The sequence below is a fragment of the Podarcis melisellensis genome (genome assembly GCF_964234715.1).
Source record: "Podarcis melisellensis genome assembly, chromosome: 4".
Classification (NCBI taxonomy): domain Eukaryota; kingdom Metazoa; phylum Chordata; class Lepidosauria; order Squamata; family Lacertidae; genus Podarcis; species Podarcis melisellensis.
In genome coordinates this window covers 68,211,534-68,231,431 of record NC_138531.1, presented here as the reverse complement: position 1 = coordinate 68,231,431, position 19,898 = coordinate 68,211,534, and the positions used below count along the sequence as shown (strand labels likewise).

The window sequence follows — 19,898 nt, the reverse complement described above, 5'->3', positions numbered from 1 at the left end:
TTGTATCTTACCGGCCCAGTGGTTTTTCCTACTTTCTTCAGTTTAAGCTTGAATTTTGCTATAAGAAGCTGATGATCTGAGCCACAGTCAGCTCCAGGTCTTGTTTTTGCTGACTGTATAGAGCTTCTCCATCTTTGGCTGCAGAGAATATAATCAATCTGATTTCGATGCTGCCCATCTGGTGATGTCCATGTGTAGAGTCGTCTCTTGTGTTGTTGGAAAAGCGTGTTTGTGATGACCAGCTTGTTCTCTTGACAGAACTCTATTAGCCTTTGCCCTGCTTCGTTTTGATCTCCAAGGCCAAACTTGCCAGTTGTTCCTTTTATCTCTTGACTCCCTACTTTAGCATTCCAATCCCCTATGATGAGAAGAACATCCTTCTTTGGTGTCACTTCTATAAGGTCTTGTAAGTCTTCATAGAATTGGTCAATTTCAGTTTCTTCAACACCAGTAGTTGGTGCATAAACTTGGATTACTGTGATGTTAAAAGGTCTGCCTTGGATTCGTATCGAGATCATTCTATCATTTTTGAGATTGCATCCCAGTACAGCCTTCGCCACTCTTTTGTTGACTATGAGGGCCACTCCATTTCTTTTACGGGTTTCTTGCCCACAGTAGTAGATATGATGGTCATCCGAACTGAATTCACCCATTCCCGTCCATTTTAGTTCACTGATGCCCAGGATGTCAATATTTATTCTTGCCATCTCATTTTTGACCACCTCCAACTTACCCAGGTTCATGGTTCTTACATTCCAGGTTCCTATGCAATATTTTTCTTTACAGCATTGGACTTTCCTTTCGCTTCCAGGCATATCCGCAACTGAGCGTCCTTTCGGCTTTGGCCCAGCCTCTTCATCAGCTCTGGATCTACTTGTACTTGCCCTCCGCTCTATTTACTCCATGCTTATCAGGTACAGGCATCCCTACGCATGTTCTTTTACATGGGTCACCACAAAATAAATTTTAAAAATTGATTGAAACAGCACTCCTTTCCTCCTTCAGTGGTGCTCTTGGTTGCTCGCTGCAAATTAATTCTCCTTCAATTAACATCTCCCCAAAAAACACTTTCCCCTTCCAGGTAACCCCATTTCCCTCCTCCATATTTTCTCCTCTTTCTTGACAGATGGACTGATGGCCTGAATCAGTAGAAGGCAGCTTCTCCTGTGTAATTGTCAGGTTCTGATAGAGAAGAGATCAGCCTGGCTCCAGCTATTTACAGTCACTTGTCAAAAAAGCTCTCACCCTTCTAACCATCAAGTAGAGCTGCATCTTAACTGACACATGCCCTGAGGACAGATGCTTCTAGCTAGTGCCAAAGGGTGTAGCGTGCTTGGGGATCATTAGGAGAGCATTTGGGGAAAAGATGTAATTCATCTGCAGTTGTATTCGAGCATTAAAAAGCAATGAAGTTTCCTTCAGCATTTATGAGTTCTGATAAACCAAATTCGGATGAAAACTGCCAAGTCTGGCATTTGAATGGGTAGATATATTGAAAGAGCAGCAAAATAAGTTGGTAGCACTAGCAAATAGATAAGGAAATAAAACGAGCATTAATAATATAGATTTTTTTATTACAAATTTGGTTTTTCAAATTAAAAATTGAACATACAAGAGAAAAACAAGATTCCAAGAAATCTCCTGGACTTCCCTCCTCCCCTTTGTGGGTCCTACTGTTAATCATTTCCTCCTGCATCTTTTATGATAATCCAAATCTTTTACATCTCCATTGTGTCCAAAATTCACCATTAAGCTACAAGTGATATTCCAATCCTAACAATTTTAACTGTTTACAATGGTTTTCAAGATAGGTTATAAATTCCCCCCATTCAGCAATATAGATCTAATATATTCTTTACAGAAAAGAAACCCCATTTTACATAGTTGCTTTATTCATTATTGGTAATGTGGTGGTGGGAAGGGAATTGCCCAGCATATGCCAGTTGTTTTCCTTCTCAAATTTAGAACAGTGACTCATCTTGGCCATTGGCTGAACAAAATATTCTAATCCTATGAAGATGATGGATTTTTTGGAGCTAGCTGACCTGACCGGAAGAGTCCGCGACCAGGAGGAGGAATATCAAGAGGAATGAAAGAAATTCAAAGACTATTTAGTTAAATATTGTTAAGATAACGTAAATAGAATTACTTGTGAGTATCAGATTGGCCTAGGATTTAAATATGTGATGTTGTAGAATACTAGGGATAAAAGTTAAAATGAAAAGATGTTAATGGACTAAGTAAATTTTATGTGAAATCAAAACAAAAAAATTTTTCCCCTTCCAGTAGCACCTTAAAGACCAACTAAGTTAGTTCTTGGTATGAGCTTTCGTGTGCATGCACACTTCTTCAGACTTATTTGGATTATGCCAAATTTGTAACGATGAACTATAAATGTATTTCACTCACAAATTATTTTTCACTTGTGAACCCCTCTACTGATTATTGGAATTGAAACTGAGAAAGCAACTTTTAAAAAGCTCTGCTCAACTGCAAATTTTGTGACTTTTGAACAAAATAAATATTTACTTTAAAATCAAGTTATGATTGCTGGGTGCTGGCCTCTTCTTATTCTCCTCCAGAAATATATATTCACACAAATTCTTTAGTTCTATTTCCTGCAAAATAATCTACGTTTCTCCAAATGCAAAATTGTTTAAACCTGTTTCTGATCTCTCTCATGCTTATTCTCCCAAATAGCCTATGAAGAAGTAAATCAATTCCCATGAAACTGCATGAGAATTCATGGCTGAATTTTGGTCAGGGAAATAGCTAGGCTAGAACCTTTCCGCCTAGACATTCAGTTTTCCATGTACAGATTTGTACATCGAAAAGATTTGCAGGAGTGCTCAGGGAACTCCTTTATTAGTGGGAGATATCATGTTTGCTCTTACCCATCTAAAGTACAGTCCAGAGACAGATTTATCACTTCAAATGCTTCTTGTGAGAAGTGCCTCAATGATCATAGAGAACAGCTGCTCTTATTCTTTAAAAAAGGAAGCTTATTTTATCATCAGCACATAACAAGTGTAGCTTAAGAGAAATTGAGGTGATAATTTCATATCATCCAATCATGCCTGTGTAAACAAAACATTTGTGCTTTAAATTATATATTAAACACACACAAACACAAGAATCCAAATATTTTTTTATTTCCCTTCCCAGAGACAAAACACAACATTTAAAACAGTATTACAAAAGGACAAATATAAGCCTATAATAAATATTTTATTAAAATGACAAAAGCCACTATGGAGATGAAGACAATAGAAGCAGTTTTTGGAAATGCAACTGATGACATTAAGGCTACATGGTTAAGCGGAAGATTAATACACAGGAGCTTAAAGTTTAAATGTATTTGCTGACATTTTTGGCTAACTATCACTGTACTTTAAGTGGCATTAGTACAAATGGAGTTTCATAATTTAAATGTCTCCGAATATCATTGGTTCTTTTATTAAAATACATAAGGGACATACAATGTAGTATATTTTAGAAAAATACATGCCTGTGCCTTCACATCCTAAGTTAAATATAAAATGTATACTGTATTCCCATTAAAGTTAATTACTTTTAAAATACTCAGGCAGTGCTTGAAAATGTAAACTCTTTTTCTAAATGTAGCAAAATATGGCTATATTTAAAAATATTCAGGCAGTGCTTGAAAATATAGAAACGTTTTCTAAATGTAGCAAAATATAGCTATATAAATATTCCGAAGTGTAGAGAGGAATTATATGAAGAAAAGTTAACAGCAACCAAGCGTGATCTCTAGATAAAAATGACAAATATTTTCAGAAATCTAAAGAATTGAAAGTGAGTGGAACTAAATAACATTTAACACTGGAAAATAAAACAAAGCTTAATATATATACTCACATATTTACTAATTCCTAGAAACTATAAATTAATAGTCCAGAATTTTGGAGTCACATGCTAACAGGGCTAGGACATTTCTGTTTTCACAATTCATTTAATACATTGTAGTAATTTAAAATCTATGCATTACTTTAAACACCTAAATCACGGTATACTTTCAAGGTTTTATACATTTTCCTTCTAATCTCTGGGTGTGTATGTTAGTCAATTAGGTTTTATACACACGGGTTTTAAAACAGACGAAAATTCATACTTGGAAATTTGCCTAAAAGTGCAACACCATCTACCCTAACCCAACTCTTATTATCAGTGACAGTATGTGTATCAAAATTATCTCCAATAATTTATTTCAAAATCAGGAAACAAGGCCCCCCCACTGCAGCTGATTGCTATGCGGATATTAGTGTCAACATGAGCAGAAGTTAGCTTGCATCCAGTAAGAAGTTTTTTTCTTTTCTCTATATGTAACAATACTTGAGGCTTGCATTAAGTTTTGGTTGGCCTGTGAAACGCAGCACCAGATAACCAAATTCTATAAACTGAGATTCACAGCCTCTGCATTTAGTTTGCCACCACTTAAGCTATGTATCATTGCTATCATATGAGAATGTTTGTTTAGCTCTTCCTGCTGGACTTTGACTAAAGCTTCCTTTTCTTCCAGTCGTCCTTCCAGCTGTGACTTCTGAACTTCCAAGGAAGATGCCTAAAGTCATATATTAAGATACTATTCAATCATATTTCTCCAAAATACATATTTGCCATCTAGTAAATTGGGTGAATCCATACATCACAACAAAGAACAGTTAAGGAAACTTTATTGGTTTGGTATCTAAATGGACAATCCATGGGTTATGACTGTACAGAAAATTAGAATCAAACCAAGCTTTGAGATGAGGTTTTGGAAACTATAGTTCATGCTAATTATATTTTGGGGTAACAACTGCCCTAGAGACTGTTGCACCATGGAAGTAGGAAATAATTTATGAATCATAGTGCAGAGAGAACAGTGTGATGCTTCAGAAAGAGTCTGGTAGCACAGCTGGTGGCTGCAAGTCCAGGGCAAACAATAAATTGCTGGTCAGAAAAATCACCATACTCAGCTGATTCCACACATGAGATGAGGGAAAAGCTGGAGGACACGAGACATGCCTCATGTGACCAGAACTAGTAACAAAACTGACTGTCAGAAGATGCTGACAAGAAGGTGTGCATATCTATCTGTCAGTGGATAACAAAGAGAGATTACAAAAGGGGATACATAAGGGTATACAATGCCATGAACAGGAAAGGAAGAATTCAGAAAGCAGAGGATGCAGTGGACTTAGTAGGAGAGGGACAGAATGTACATAGCAGGGAACACAATTTGTGAGACAGAAGGTTTTGGCAATTCATTGGCCAGCAAGTTGAAGAAGATTTACTAGAATATGTTCAACTATAAGGCTGTATTACTGTCCCTCCCCACTATGAGAATAAAGGTAAAGGTAAAGGTACTCCTGCCCGTATGGGCCAGTCGTGTCCGACTCTAGGGTTGTGCGCCCATCTCACTCAAGAGGCCAGGGGCCAGCGCTGTCCGAAGACACTTCCGGTTCACGTGGCCAGCGTGACAAGCTGCATCTGGTGAGCCAGTGCAGCACACGGAAACGCCGTTTACCTTCCCGCTAGTAAGCGGTCCCTATTTATCTACTTGCACCCGGGGGTGCTTTCGGTTGGCAGGCGCTGGGACTGAGCAACGGGAGCGCACCCCGCCGCAGGGATTTGAACCGCTGACCTGACGATTGGCAAGTCCTAGGCGCTGAGGTTTTACCCACAGCGCCACCCGTGTCCCAATATGAGAATAGTAAGGCTTTATTATCTTTACACTATGGGTTCAGAATTGCAAACATCATTGCTCCACACAGAAGGGTCAATGATAAAATGCATTTCCCATCAGCCTCAACCAGCATAGCTAATGGTCAGAGATGATGGGAATGGTAATCCGCAACTTCTGAAGCATCAGTTTCCCAACACCTCAATCACTCCCATCCTAAATATGACTATGCAGAAGCTCGTCTTATTGAGTTCAATGAGGTTTACTCCCAGGTAAGCAAAAACAGCACTGCAGCCACCACCTACTCCACTTAGACAGAAATATTTATTTGCAACTGTAGTAACTAATTCCTTGATACCATTCTAATTTTTCTAAAATGACAAACTCCAGCAGAAAGCTTACCTTAATGCTCAATTCTTTTCTTGCCTGTTCCGTTTTACTCAGTTCCTTTCTAAGGATGTCTACAGTCTCCTCCATATCTGATTTTTCCTTCTGCCTGGCTTTAAGTTTTTCTTCCTGAATCTTTACCTTCTGTTGCAAACCTTTTGAAGAATTTGTGAAAGAAAGAAGTTTGGGTTTTATTTTGCCAATTTACAAAACTTTTCTAAAGCGGCCACTGAAAGAGTTACACCACAGTGCCACCTACTGAGCAAATGCTAATAGTTTGTGCTCCAGAGTTAAGTGATTGCCTGCCTAAGCAGATATACATCTTTCAGTTGAGACAAATGAGTTCAAAGGGGTAACACAGAGCTTTTCCCCATTATATTTAGCTTTTTTTTAAAAAAAAAAGTGTCACCTGTGCTTTTTTAAACAAACATAATTTACTGTGAACACATAATAGAAGCTGCTTGCATCTAACAGGTTACTGTAGCTACAACATGACCACCTTATTACCAGTAAACAACCACCACAATGGTTACTGCCGTTTCGTAGACTGCGAGCAGGGACATACTGTTCTCAGGCCAAATGAAGAAAGTAGTTGTGATATCTGTACAAACCTGTGCTTGTGACTGTGCACCAATAAGGTGACTGTGATGATTAATGGGAGTTTCCCTAAGTAGCAGCAGAAAATGCCCATGAGACATTAGAGGCATGCTACACTTGCATATTTGGTGGTTTATTTTGAGAGTTTGAATTTGGGTCTAAATGAGAGAACATGCTGTTCTTCAAACATCAGCAAATCCCAGAGCGAGCAAAGGAAACTGGGTAAAGTAATAGTATCATAGTGCTACAGAGCTGTAATTGCAAACTCCAAAGCAAAAATGATAGGATCACCCAATCTATTGAAATAAGAGGTAGGTCTGTGTATTTAAAGATGGTTCAAATGTAGCATAGCTGGAGAAAAACATGTTCCAGGTTTTCTCTATAAAGCCAGACTCCTGATGAAGCTAATATAGAAGTCAGAACTAACTTACTTGATATTTTCCCATCTTTCTCTTGCAAATGTTTGTGCAATTCTTTTCTATGCTCTTCTGTTTCTAGCAACTGACTGACAGTTCTGAAAAATTGAAGGATACAAACATTAAAGATCTTCCAATGGAAGAAACATGAGAAAATCGCTCCCCTTATCATTAGCGTCATATTACAGCAACATTTGCCTATCATTCAGTGTGATTAGCTAAGAAAGTCAAATGAATTTTTCAACTTTATTTCTTCCTGCATTTCATTATTTCCGTATCTATTGTAAGCCAAATAGTATTTCTCCATATTGTCAATTGCAGAAAAGGGACATAACTAAAGCAAAGTACAAACAAAACAAAACACCCACTACAGACATTTGCAAACAACATACCGAGCATTAGAACCTCCTATGTGCAAACAGGGAAGATACTATTTTTAATTTAATTGTACTTACTACATCCCTGTAGATTGATTTTTTATTATATATGTTACTTAACATTCAAGCACTATGTATTTGAAACTCACACAAGATAACCACAGATCTTATCTCTCTATTTAACTGAAAACAAGAACAAAGCATTCTCCTACCCATCACCACCATGAACGTCAACTGGCATTTCCCACCCAATAATCATTTAAGAAAATGTTAAATGAGTCTAATTCTGAGATACCTATATGAACACATGGTTTCAATTCTCGTTTGTTTGGAAAGGAGCCAGGAAATATATATAATTTATCAGATAGAGAGATGAAACAATGTGAATTTGCTGCCTTAGAATGGAGAGGTGAAGGTATACCTGATTTTCACCCTGCATCCTCTTTACGAAACTCTTACACATAATTCCCAAAGTGGGTTACGTTCCGGGGTTTACGTTCGAGTGACCCATGTGCATAACTGAAAATCACATAAGTAAGGAAGTACCCTCTAAATGCCCTCTCAGCCGCTTTCTCTCCAAAATACTACTCTCCCAAAATAAAAAAAATACAGTGGTACCTCGGGTTACAGACGCTTCAGGTTACAGACTCCGCTAACTCAGAAATAGTACTTCGGGTTAAGAACTTTGCTTCAGGATGAGAACAGAAATTGTGCAGCGGCAGCGGGAGGCCCCATTAGCTAAAGTGGTGCTTCAGGTTAAGGACAGTTTCAGGTTAAGAACGGACCTCCAGAACTAATTAAGTTCTTAACCCGAGGTACCACTCTACTGTACCAAAAATATCCACAACTGCAATCAAAGCTCTGGGACTGGCCGGAAGACATGTGAGAAAGCTGCTGCTGCATGCAACACCTATGCCTCCAGTCTCTTCTCGACGCTCACAGAAGGGTCTCCTTGAAAGCCACAAGGACTTTCCAACTGTCTCCAGCCATTTCTGGGCTTGAATTTAATTCTTTTAACTTTTTCCCAGTGCCACGCGTATACACAGTAGCAAACAAGTGGGGGGATGCCTGCAATGCACTATTCTGATTTCCAGCATAATTGTATCTCTAATGCTGAAGTAGACCCAAACCATCATCAACAGTTTTGTTTGTATGCTAGCTTTCCATGGTGAACCACGCTCAAACAACTCCCTTCCCTCCCACCCCCAATACTCCATTCCACGCTGTTCAGGAGGGGCCCCCAGAAAGACTTTAGAAGGTGGTGACAAGGAGCCGACAGGAATGTCCCAGTTTGCAAGTTTCCTTCAGTTCGCAGTACTCAGGAGCCAAATCATTTTATTTTATGTAGTTCTAAAGGCAACTAACTGGACTATCTTGCATTGTTGAGTTTGTTGGAAGAGCTGTATTAATTTTTACTATTCATATATAAATATAGTCAGAAGGAAAATGAAACATTCTTGCCCTTCCACAGTTTTGAAAGCTTTTGTGAATGTGGGAAATGGGTGAAGTGAGAAGTTGAAAGTCTTGGTCAGAAGTGTCAAACAACTTCAAGTTGTGCAGTTGACACAGATTCAAAGTGATCTGCAACGAATTACACCAGAGATTAAGCTTAATTAAATAAAAAAAACCCCAAACCCACAAAAGCCATAAACAATAGTTTCACTTTTACTACACAACTATATGAACCTGCTTGATTATCATCTTCATGATTGTTCTGTGCATGGAAAGGCAGCATACAAACCCTTTGAAAAACTGCAAACAAATCATAATACACTTCAGAATATTTCCAAGTATGTTAAAAAAAAACCCACTTGAAGCAGTTTTGATTAAAAATCAAGGTTTTCATTGAAACATAGCATCCTTTTAACTTAAGGTAAGAACTGAACTTACTTGTCGTTCTGTTGCTTGAGAGATTCATTCTGCCTTTTAATGGTCTCAAGTTGTTTGTTCAGAGAATTACACATTAGCTGCAGGTCGTTATATTGTTTTTCAATGGTTTCATGCCTTAAAAAAAGGAAAATATTATTATTAAACATAATTAATTTGAAGCGCTTTTCCTAAATGTGTTCTAGTAACATGTGCCAAAGTTCCTACTTTCAAAATTACGGGATTTGCTAACAGGTGTGTTGACAGATGTGCAGCTTTCAGTATAAGCCTTAAAAGAGGAGGTTATACTGAATCATGATCACAGATTTCAAACATTTGAAATCTGTGATCAGGACTTCTTTTCGCGGTTATGCTAAAAGGCAATTCATGGCCTAGGAACTACTGCTAATTTTCCATGTATATATAGCAATAAGAAACCTTGCACAGTAGGAAAAAGTCATAGAATTGTAGAGTTGGAAGGGTCATCTAGTTCAACCCTCTGCAATGCAAGAATAAGAATATATTTTTATTTATACCCCGCCCTTCTCAGTTCTGAAAACTGGGCTCAGGGAGGCTAACAACAAATTTAAAACACGTAATTGTAATACACAGCTAAAGAACCCCATGCAGATGGCCATCCAACCAAACTCTGATTAAAAGCCTTCAGTGAAGCAAAGTTCTTATTAATGTTCAGTGAGAATCTCATTTCTGGCAATTTGAAAGCATTGGTTCAGATCCCACCCTCTGGAGTAGCAGAAAGCAAACTTGCTCTATCCTCCATGTGACAGCCCTTCAGATATTTGAAAATGGCTATCATATCACCTCTCAGTTTCTCTTCTCCAGGCTAAACATGCCCAACTCCCTTAACTGTTCCTCATAAGGCTCGGTTTCCAGACTCTTGATCATTGTGGGCACCCTCTTTTGCACAGGTTTCAGCTTGCCAATGTCCCTTTTAAAGTATGGTGCCCAGAAGTGGGCACAGTACTCCAGATAGGGTCTGACCAAAGCAGAATAGAGTAGTACTATTATTCCTTTGATCTGGACACTCTACTTCTGTTGATGCAGTCTAGACTTGTCATAGGCTTTTTGCTGCTGTATCACACTGTTGACACGTGTTAAGCCTGTGGTCTGCTAACCCCTAGATCCTTTATGTGCTGCTGTAAAGCCAGGTGTTCCCCCCTCCCCCATCCTTTACTTGTGCATCTGATTCTCATTGCTTACATATTCCTGCCTAACCTTACATTTGTCCCCAGTGAAATTAATTTCAAATTCATCACCAAGGACAAGCTTATTTTCTGCCCAAGTGTCAACACACAAACCTGCTTTCGACAACTCCTGTTCAGGTGTTCAGCCTGACCAGCCAAGGACAAAAAATGTGTAGGAGTCAGATATATATATGTATGCCAGCCCCACCTTCAACATCTCCATGTGCACCTCATTTCACCCTCCACTCCAACATTTGTTTGAAGGTCAGCAGTGGAGAAGCAGAGCTGGAATCCATGTCCCTAGCCCTCTACATATCTGAAGAGGGCTAAAGACTGCAGAACCTAATTTGAGATGCCAGTTCTATAGAGGTGAAAGCTGCAAGAAGATGTTGCAACATAGTCTCACCTCCTAATAGAAGTGCTTTTTTTCCTGTGCTCTGGGCAGCCTGGATATTTCATCCCACACCTCAAATTTTCCATTTCCATTCTCAAACTGACACTTTGCATTCAGACACTGCTGGGAAAACTTAGCCTTCCTGGGCTGTTTGGTGTGGAGAAGAATTTGCACCTTCCTAGTATTCCCCCCCCCCCCGATGCTTCTATGCTGATACCTCTCTCTTGTTTCTCGGTGGCTCCATATCATCATAGTTCCCTATGAGACAGTTGCAAGCAAGGACAGGAATTACCAAAATAAGTCCTAGCCGAGATCAACTGTTGCCACCTAATTCTGCAAGCTGCCCTGAATATATAGATCAATCTGAATAATCTAATTTTATGAGACAAACTTCTATCCATACGTGTGAAGTCTTACATCAAAAATCACATTCACGTCTTACAACTAAGGCCTAAATTCTCAAAACCACAGGTCATGGCTCATAGGCATTACCTGCTGTTTCTAGAATAAGAAGTAGTTATAAACACCAAGCCCCTTACCTAAAGGGAAAGTGTCCCCCCCCCCAAGACTGACTGTGCACCAGACTTGATCCCATGTTGTGTGATCTGAAACCCATGCCCTGAATTCCTACTGTTGGATACTGTGGTTTTGGTTTGGCATCTACCAGATGCCCACCTCCATCCCTGCAACAACCACTACAACTTTTGCAAGCCTCACACATATCAATTTTGGAAAATGTGCATATTTGTATAATCATCAAGTACATAAGGTTGTGGGGTTTTTGTTGTTTTGCTTCAAAGACTCATTTCTTCACACATTTTTCAAGGTAGCTTAACATCTTACTTTTGAAGAAGGTCAATGGAAGATCTTTTCAGTATCTCATGTTCCTCTGCTATTGTCTGTAGCTTCCTATTGTGTTCAAAGAGTTGTTCAATATCACTCTGTGCCCGTTCAGATTCTACTTGTTGTGCTTTCAACAATGACTCAAGTTCTTCATTTTTTCGTTCAGTTTCCTTCAACATCGAAGCAAGTGTTCTAGCCTTTTGGGAAGACAAGGAGAATGTATTTCACTAGTGGTTTATGTTTGCTGCTCCATTCCATAGCTCACTTAAGGAACACTATCTGGTCAATGAGAAGTCTACATTCCATCAGTAACTTCCGAAGGGCACCAATCTAGTCTTAAACTGGATAAATGTTAAAATTTTAAGGCTTTAGAAACATCATGTATTGTGGATTGCAGAAGGATTGCAGTTATGCAAAAATTTAATATCAGTATTGATTCCACCCCCACCCCCCAAGTAAGTATAACCTAGTTTTCAAAAACAAGGCATAATGATGTACAACAAGCTTGCAGTGGTAGCTATGAGAAGACAGCAAATTAATTCTTGTGCAAATGTTTGTTTTACATACCTCTGACTCAGCTTGAGCTCTCTGGCAACGGTACTGGGCAATAAGTCTATCAGCTTGAGCAAGTGCTAAAGCCTTTGCTTCCAAAAGGTCTTGCAACCTAGTTTCTTTGGACTAAAAGAAAAACCAGAAGCATAAGTAAATTGAAATACAGGTATGGACAAAGCAATCAGATGAAAAATTGTGCATATTAAACATGTACTCACTGCTAATGCAGACAGTTTCTGCTCATACACATCCATTATGTCAGACACCCTTACATCAGTGGCTGATTCTTTCACCTGTGGAAGATGTTAATAGCATAAGCTATGACAGAATCTTTCCTACTTGGACAAATGAAAAGCTCAACAAAAGCAACCAAAAATGACTACTATATTGGCATATAACACTGGTTATCATTCCTGTATTAACAAAACAGTAATATAAATTGTTAAAGGATTTATATAGAATCCATATAAATATATTTGTGCTTTATGCTCTGGCTGCAAGAGAGAGACCTAGACAGTATTGCAGTAAGTCGTACGGGAGATTCAGAGGTCTAACAGAAGTTAAGCTAGGTATAAGCTAACAGACTTTTAAAATAAATTCTGACTGCCTTTCTTCAAATCATTGATCACTTATTTTATGTAATTATTGTATACCGTATGCTATAATTTTCAGTGTGGCAAATTGTGGTGGTTGGGATTGTTATGGCCTTTGGTTACTACAATAAACTTTTGACTGAACAGAATATAAATATACTGACATTTCATTCAATTAATTCTCCATGATCTTAAGCAATTTACACTTCAAACAAAATTATGGTAGAATTCAGCGTCACACTATGATGAACATTTGCTTTGTGCAAGCAATTCAGCTTGCCTAATGGAAAAAAATTCCTCTCCTCCCCCTCTGAATTGTTCCAGGTGTTCTCCTAATGCCCCAATTTGGAGGAGGGGGGGAGCCCTGTTGCGAAAGTCAAAGTCTTTGTGCAGGGCTTCTGCTGCTGGGACTCATTAGGTGAATACCGACCACAGAATTAAATTTTTAGTTTGTGACATACTGATGGCTGCTACAGAAAGTACATTCATTTCAAGTTACTCTATCTAGAACGCTTCTGTTCAGAAGTGTCCTGTTATACATTATGTACTTAATCTACTTGCCAATAGGCTTTCTTGAGTTCAGTGGAGCTTGGCCTAATCCCTGGTCATTGTGGGTTCAGATCCCATATGGAACCTACTACTTTGTGACAGTTTGGGCTTGTACTGTCTCTATCATGCCTTTGTGCAAAGCTTTCTATAGAAACTAGTCAGACTTCAGAAGCCTGAAAAATCCCATTGGAGCAGACCGCTTTGCATTTTACATATGCCAGGACAAAGCTGCTTTTATTCAAAAGCTGTATCTTAAAGACATTAACCTCCAGGCTAGACTGGAGTTTCTGTATCAGGTCCTGAATGTTGAAAGTTGCAACATCGTCATTTGGAGCACAAGCAGCAGAACATTTCATTGGGTTAACACAGGTAATGGATGCTTGTATGTGGTTCCTTTTAGATGCGTGCTCTGCTTCCTGTTGTCTGTAAGAGTTATTGGCCGCAATACTTTCACCAAGCCTATATGAAAAACACATACAAGATTAAATCAGCAGGAAGGAATTGCAAATAAAATATAAACAGCTTTTTAATGAAGCAGGATCAAGAACTGACAACAAAAGCCCAGAGTAAACTTTTAACACAAGACAATTTTTAAAAATATGAAGAATAAGAAACTCACTCTATGGCAGGAAAATCTGGCAATGGTGCTGCTTCAAACAGAATTCTAAGTCCTGCCTGCACTTGCTCTCTGTGGTCTGATGTTAAAGCAAAAGCCAAAGGTGTAACCAAACGTTGGTCCTAGACACAAACCACTTGTGAGTGCAGATAAGCAATTATTTTAAGCAGCTAGACAAATATATTACATAAGAAGGAAAAACAAGTGATAAACACGTTCACTTTATACGTTGCATTCTTAATGAAGCATTCTTTCATTCAACCTTTAATGCTTCCTTTGGGATATTTTGAGTTGAAGCAGAAGATGTGGAAAGTAATCAGATCTGCTAAATTTTGTTGGAAGATCTCAAATGATGCCACTGTACAACTACACTCTGCAGCCAGGCCTTTGGATGATTAACACCCTAGACCCTTTAAAATGTTTCTGTGGGAGGGGTTATTGGTTTGTGGGATTTGTTTGTCCTTGGTTTTATCTTGTGTTTGTATCTTGTATTTTTATGTTGTAAACTGCCCTGAGATCTATGGATTGATTGATTGAATGAATAAAAGCATACCCCGTGCTATAGGCAATACTCTTCTAAAAATGAAACTGCACTAAAATTAAATTGGAACAATTATGTTGAATCAAGGGAAGTGTGAGCAAAACTCCACTTATACAGTGGGGCTTTCCCGGCCCCTCCCCTCTTGCACCCACAAAAGCTCCTAAAGGTTAAGTGATCCTTTAGAACAGGACAGAAGAAAGCAGGGAATTGGGAGAGTTTGGAGGTAGAGGCCATTTCTATGCATACAAGGCAGCTTTGGATTCAAAACACTGCCATGCACTTCTTAAAAAGGTATGAGTAAATTGCAGTCTGGCTATGATGGAAAAGGTAATTATTTGAAGAATGGCAGCTAGTATGTTGTCTGTGGATACTGTTAGTCACTACCACAAAATGGACATAATCATGTACACTGTCTATCTTAACAGGCATTTAAATGATCAAATAAACCTTACCTGAAGAACTTTGTAAAAGTTGACTTCCATGTTAGAAACCAGCTGCTTAAGCTTGCTCATAAGATCCAGTGTTTTTAAGATTACATCAGCAGCAAGCTTGCTGAAAAAAGGTGATAATTAAAAGAAAAGTTACTGTACACCATAAATTCCAGCAATGATTAGCACACTGCAGCCACCTACTCCAAACCTGACATCTGATATGGGGTAGATAAGGACATGTCTTCAAAGGAACAATTAGAAGCTTTAAGAGCTTCAGATTATTCATTTGCAAGTGGGGCTCATTGATCAACACTGACAGTGAGCCCCACCATGATTGGCTACACTGATTGGCCCACCTGACAAATCAAAAAATTAGAATTATTAAAACCACCTATGAAGCAAGCCAACTTAGCCATATTGTAGAATTGATGTCATCCAGTAAAAGGATCCAATCATTCTCTGTTATGTTGGAGAGGATGCCAAATTATAGGTACATACTAACATATGTGGTGGGAATGTTCACAAATAGAACAATTTTAGAAGGAAGTTTCAAGAGAGATATCTCAGATTACAGCTCAGACAATCCCAATAAAACCTTACTTAATTTATATACTTCAGATATGGACCAAGTAAGAAGCAAGGAATTAAGAACAAATTTATTAACAGCAGCTAGAAGAGTTATAGTCAGAACTTGGGAATCCTTGCAATTAATGAATATTGATCACTGGTATAATATAGTCTGGCAAACAGCCATAATGGGCAAGCTGTTGCAAAAATTCATGGTGCCAAAAGGAGGGGGGGGGAAACAACAAGATTATTTCTATACTGTATTGTGTGATTTTATTAAATACAGTAAGCCCGCAACTTACATTTAACTCAGGCACATTCAGCTTTATGTGCTTGGCAAAAAATAAAAAGGGGGTGGGCATCCAGGAAAAAGGCTCTGGCAATCTCACCTGCCACTGAACCCAATGTGTTTTGACTATATGAGATTTTGGCTTTAGGCAGGATTGCTGGAAGGTAATCCCCGCGTAAACTGTGGGCTTATTGTATACAAATGAAACAACACAGAGACAAGAAATCCTCACAACGTATTTTGCAATATGGCATAGATAAGCAGGCAGTTCTCATTAGCTCACTCCTATTACTCTGTGTTCTCCAAGTTCATTTCACTAGTTTACTGTTATCACCTCATTATTATGTACTGTAAAATAATGTTTCATACCTCCCCTACCCTGCCGTGACCCATCTTTTCTTAGTCATGTCATGCTTTATGATTTGTGTGTGTACAATTTTGTAACAATAATTTTTTTAAATAAAACTACTTTTGTTTGTTTTTAAAAACTGAAACGCAAAAAAACAAAAAAGTAATACATAGATTTCCTTTTGTGAAGAAACTTTGAACCAGCTATTTATATCTTACACTGCTCTTTGCTCTGACACTGGGTCTTTCATTTACATAGCTTTTGCCCTTGGAGGTTAAATCAAACATTGCATATGTAATAGTCAATCTGCCTTGCATACCAAGATGTCTTGGAGTTCTTTTCTTAATTGAAAGAGGCCTGCTGTGACACAGTATTACTGTGATGATGCTTATAACATTCCTCCACCCCACCCTATTTGCCTGTTTAAAATTATGTATAAATGGAAAACTTGAACACAACACCTTTATTCCTTTCAAATGCATATCCATATAAACAGAAACTTTAGAATATTGTAATTAAAATGAAGGCCAATTTCAAGGATATCTTGCCAGCTGCTAGGGCTCAACAACAACAGTCAGTGTTAAGCCACTGGCCATGCTCACTTCCCCTCTCATGCAGCCAGGCCTTCTGCAGTGTTTACTTTTATTTTCATTGGATCCTGGCTGGTTGTATTTTACTAAATTAGTGGTTTTAAAAAGCCAGCAACATAACCCAGGGTTTGAAACTGGTTCCTTTTGAAACTGATTACAGTTTGTTTTAAAACATGGACTGCTGATTGTAGGACATGAGCAGTCAAGATTTGCAGTAAGTGAAACTAAAAGTTGCAGAACTTGACCGAAGGAGGGGCAAAAGGGGAGGTGAAGTGCATGAACCTGAGGCTTTGCTCAAGCTTGTTGTAGCTTACATGTGGCTTGGTGTTGTAAATGAACAAAATCTATATGTTTGGGCTATTTTTCCCCTAAAGAAAGATATTGTAAGTGTATCCTTAAGAAGACTGAACCTAAGGGATTGGTCCAGGGGTTTTTAAACAAAAGGGGCTTACCTCAGTTCAGAGTCCATTACCTTTGTCCCAAAGCTGAAGTCAATCCCACTGCATGTAAAGTGGTATTCAATTAAAGATGTACATTTGTTAGCTGTTAGAGCCTTAGTAACATGCATTTTTAGCGTATCATCTGCACAAAGCGGTAGGTTCTGTTAAGGATAAATCTGACTAATGAAAGAAGATTATTTTTTTTACAGAAGGAAATATTTAGCAGGAGAACATTTGTACTTTACTAGGAGTCTCCAAGTAGTGTTCGTAAGGGCTGATGCTATTCCTTAATTACTTTTCAGCAATTTAGAGACTGGGTAACTATATGTATTTAAAAATAAATAAATAAGCCAAACAGAAATTTGCAGCTCTAAGCTAGTCTAATTGATCTTGATTTCTGTCTAAATGCCAGAAAAACTCTGATCATATAATCATTAATGCACACATGAAATTCAGGGCACTTTTTGGTCCAAACTTTTCTGGATGTACATTTCCTATAATAAAAACCCAATGCATGAAAGGAAAATGCGTAAACTCAGAGAATACATATTCAAGAAGTGCAACTGTTTGATTTCCGAACATTCCCTTCACATATTTAGACACATGACTCTTCTCACTTATGTTTGTCATGACAAATGCAAGCTTTGTGCAGAAAATGAATCTGTTGTGTAAACTGTAAAGCAGTCTTTAACAAACACTGTTCAAACATGTATCACCTTTCTAAAGTCCCTTTTAACCGTTACATTGTATTCCAGTTACAAAATATAATGCATAGACACCATATTTTATCCTGAACCATTTTAAGAGCAACCTTTTCTATAGTTTGCCTGTTTATCCAAAGTCTTGGGTTTAAAGTATTATTTAAATCAAATGCATTTCATCTATTTTACAGACTACTGAGTATAGTTTCATGGTAAGCTCATGATAATAAAAAAAAGAACATGGATCAAGGATATTTCTCAAGATATCAACAGCCCTGATCATTCTTTCACACTTCTTCTTTGCCACCAGGTCTTCTAAGACATGATCCGGCAAATGAATATGGTCAAGAAGAACAGGAAGAAGAAGATCCACAAAGCGCTCAGCTGCCGCACTGCAGCCTGTATCAATAACATCCTGTAGTAGAAGAATGACATGCTTGTTGGTACCCAGGTAACTGATAAATAATATATACTACCCCCTCCTCAAATCTGCTTTCTAAGTTCAAAGCCACTCAGTCTTCATCTCAAGGTCCATGAAACATTCCCATGATTAGTGTTTTTTTTCTCACAGAAGATTCTGAAACATATTCCAGTCCAATCTGATGAAACTTAACTACCATATTTTTTGCTCTATAAGACTCACTTTTTCCCTCCTAAAAAGTATGTGGAAATGTGTGTGCGTCTTATGGAGCGAATGCAGCCTGCGCAGCTATCCCAGAAGCCAGAACAGCAAGAGGGATTGCTGCTTTCGCTGAGCAGCGATCCCTCTTGCTGTTCTGGCTTCTGAGATTCAGATTTTTTTTTCTTGTTTTCCTCCTCCAAAAACTAGGTGCGTCTTATGGTCTGGTGCGTCTTATAGAGTGAAAAATACGGCACAGTATTTTGCAGTGGCAAGTGCACTACTGTTGGTCTTTATACTGTAAGCTTAAGAACTTGCAAAAACTATAAGTGGCAGGCATTTTATTACAAGATGCATAAGCCTTGTTAAGCAGAGGCTTAAGATCAAGAGAAAAGAAAGGTTGGAGGATCCATGTACATCTTCTCCCTCTTCCTTTAAAAACAATTCTTCCATACTGTCCCTTTCCGCCCCGTGGGGAGAAACATCAGATTTCACTTCCTTATCAAGGAAGTGATCTGGGTACTAGACTGGTGCAGAGGAGTCCTAACCTGGCTACTCATGAAAACACCCTGAGCCAAGATAAGGCAAATATACTTACAGAACACCAGGTGTAAAGACTGCCCCTCAAACACTAGATAGAGGTAGTTTCCACCCAAATTTCCATGCATGCAAAAACATGCAAATAGCTAGCAATAACCTAATGGGAGTGGCCAAAATGCAACAGGTATTTTTTTAAAAAAAGTTAAATATGAATCTTTTGGGATATTGTTTATAAAATATAATAACTATTTTGCATTGGCTTCATTTGCTATTTTCATATACAGTTACCAGCAACAAAACTAGCTAAGGGCTTAACGATATTACCAAATGACAAGGCTAAAAGTGAAGCAAGTTGTTTCTTGTTGGGATGTGTGTGGCACAGCTATGAGGCTGGAGCAAGTGCCTCATATTCACATTGAATGGACTGGCTCGCTGAGAAGAAATTTGAAGCCAATTGTAAAAGAAGTTGGTACCTCAAATATCTCTCTGAACAGCTCCAATGCAAGAGCTGAGCAGTTTTCGGATGCTTCCAGTGGTTGGTTTGACCAATGTACTAAGAGGACAGATGGCTCTGAAGGCTTAGATCGAGTTGCAAGTCTTGTGCTCCCACAGCTTGCCTTATTTGGCTCCAATATTGCCTGACGCAAGATGTGACGGAGTTCCGTTACCGAACAGAAGGAAAGTAGCAACTCCAACACCTAAGCAGAAATGACTATCTTTCAGATTACAGTAATGGAAAGTTTCGACACA

General features: G+C 38.5%; 1 protein-coding gene across 1 annotated transcript in view; it reads right to left on the bottom strand.

The window, feature by feature from the left end:
• Positions 1-3,136: 3,136 nt before the first annotated feature.
• The window catches only part of CIP2A (cellular inhibitor of PP2A), a 28,701-nt gene continuing 11,939 nt past the window's right edge, over positions 3,137-19,898 (bottom strand). Inside the window, exons 9-21 of the mRNA XM_081908406.1 lie at positions 19,622-19,846; positions 18,245-18,404; positions 17,301-17,442; positions 15,075-15,174; positions 14,085-14,203; positions 13,732-13,924; positions 12,542-12,616; positions 12,339-12,449; positions 11,772-11,968; positions 9,354-9,467; positions 7,102-7,184; positions 6,089-6,228; positions 3,137-4,582 (exon numbers count right to left, since the gene is read on the bottom strand). Coding sequence (XP_081764532.1) covers positions 4,412-4,582; positions 6,089-6,228; positions 7,102-7,184; positions 9,354-9,467; positions 11,772-11,968; positions 12,339-12,449; positions 12,542-12,616; positions 13,732-13,924; positions 14,085-14,203; positions 15,075-15,174; positions 17,301-17,442; positions 18,245-18,404; positions 19,622-19,846 — 1,830 coding nt within the window. The 3' untranslated portion in view covers positions 3,137-4,411. The remainder of the gene's footprint in view (positions 4,583-6,088; positions 6,229-7,101; positions 7,185-9,353; positions 9,468-11,771; positions 11,969-12,338; positions 12,450-12,541; positions 12,617-13,731; positions 13,925-14,084; positions 14,204-15,074; positions 15,175-17,300; positions 17,443-18,244; positions 18,405-19,621; positions 19,847-19,898) is intronic.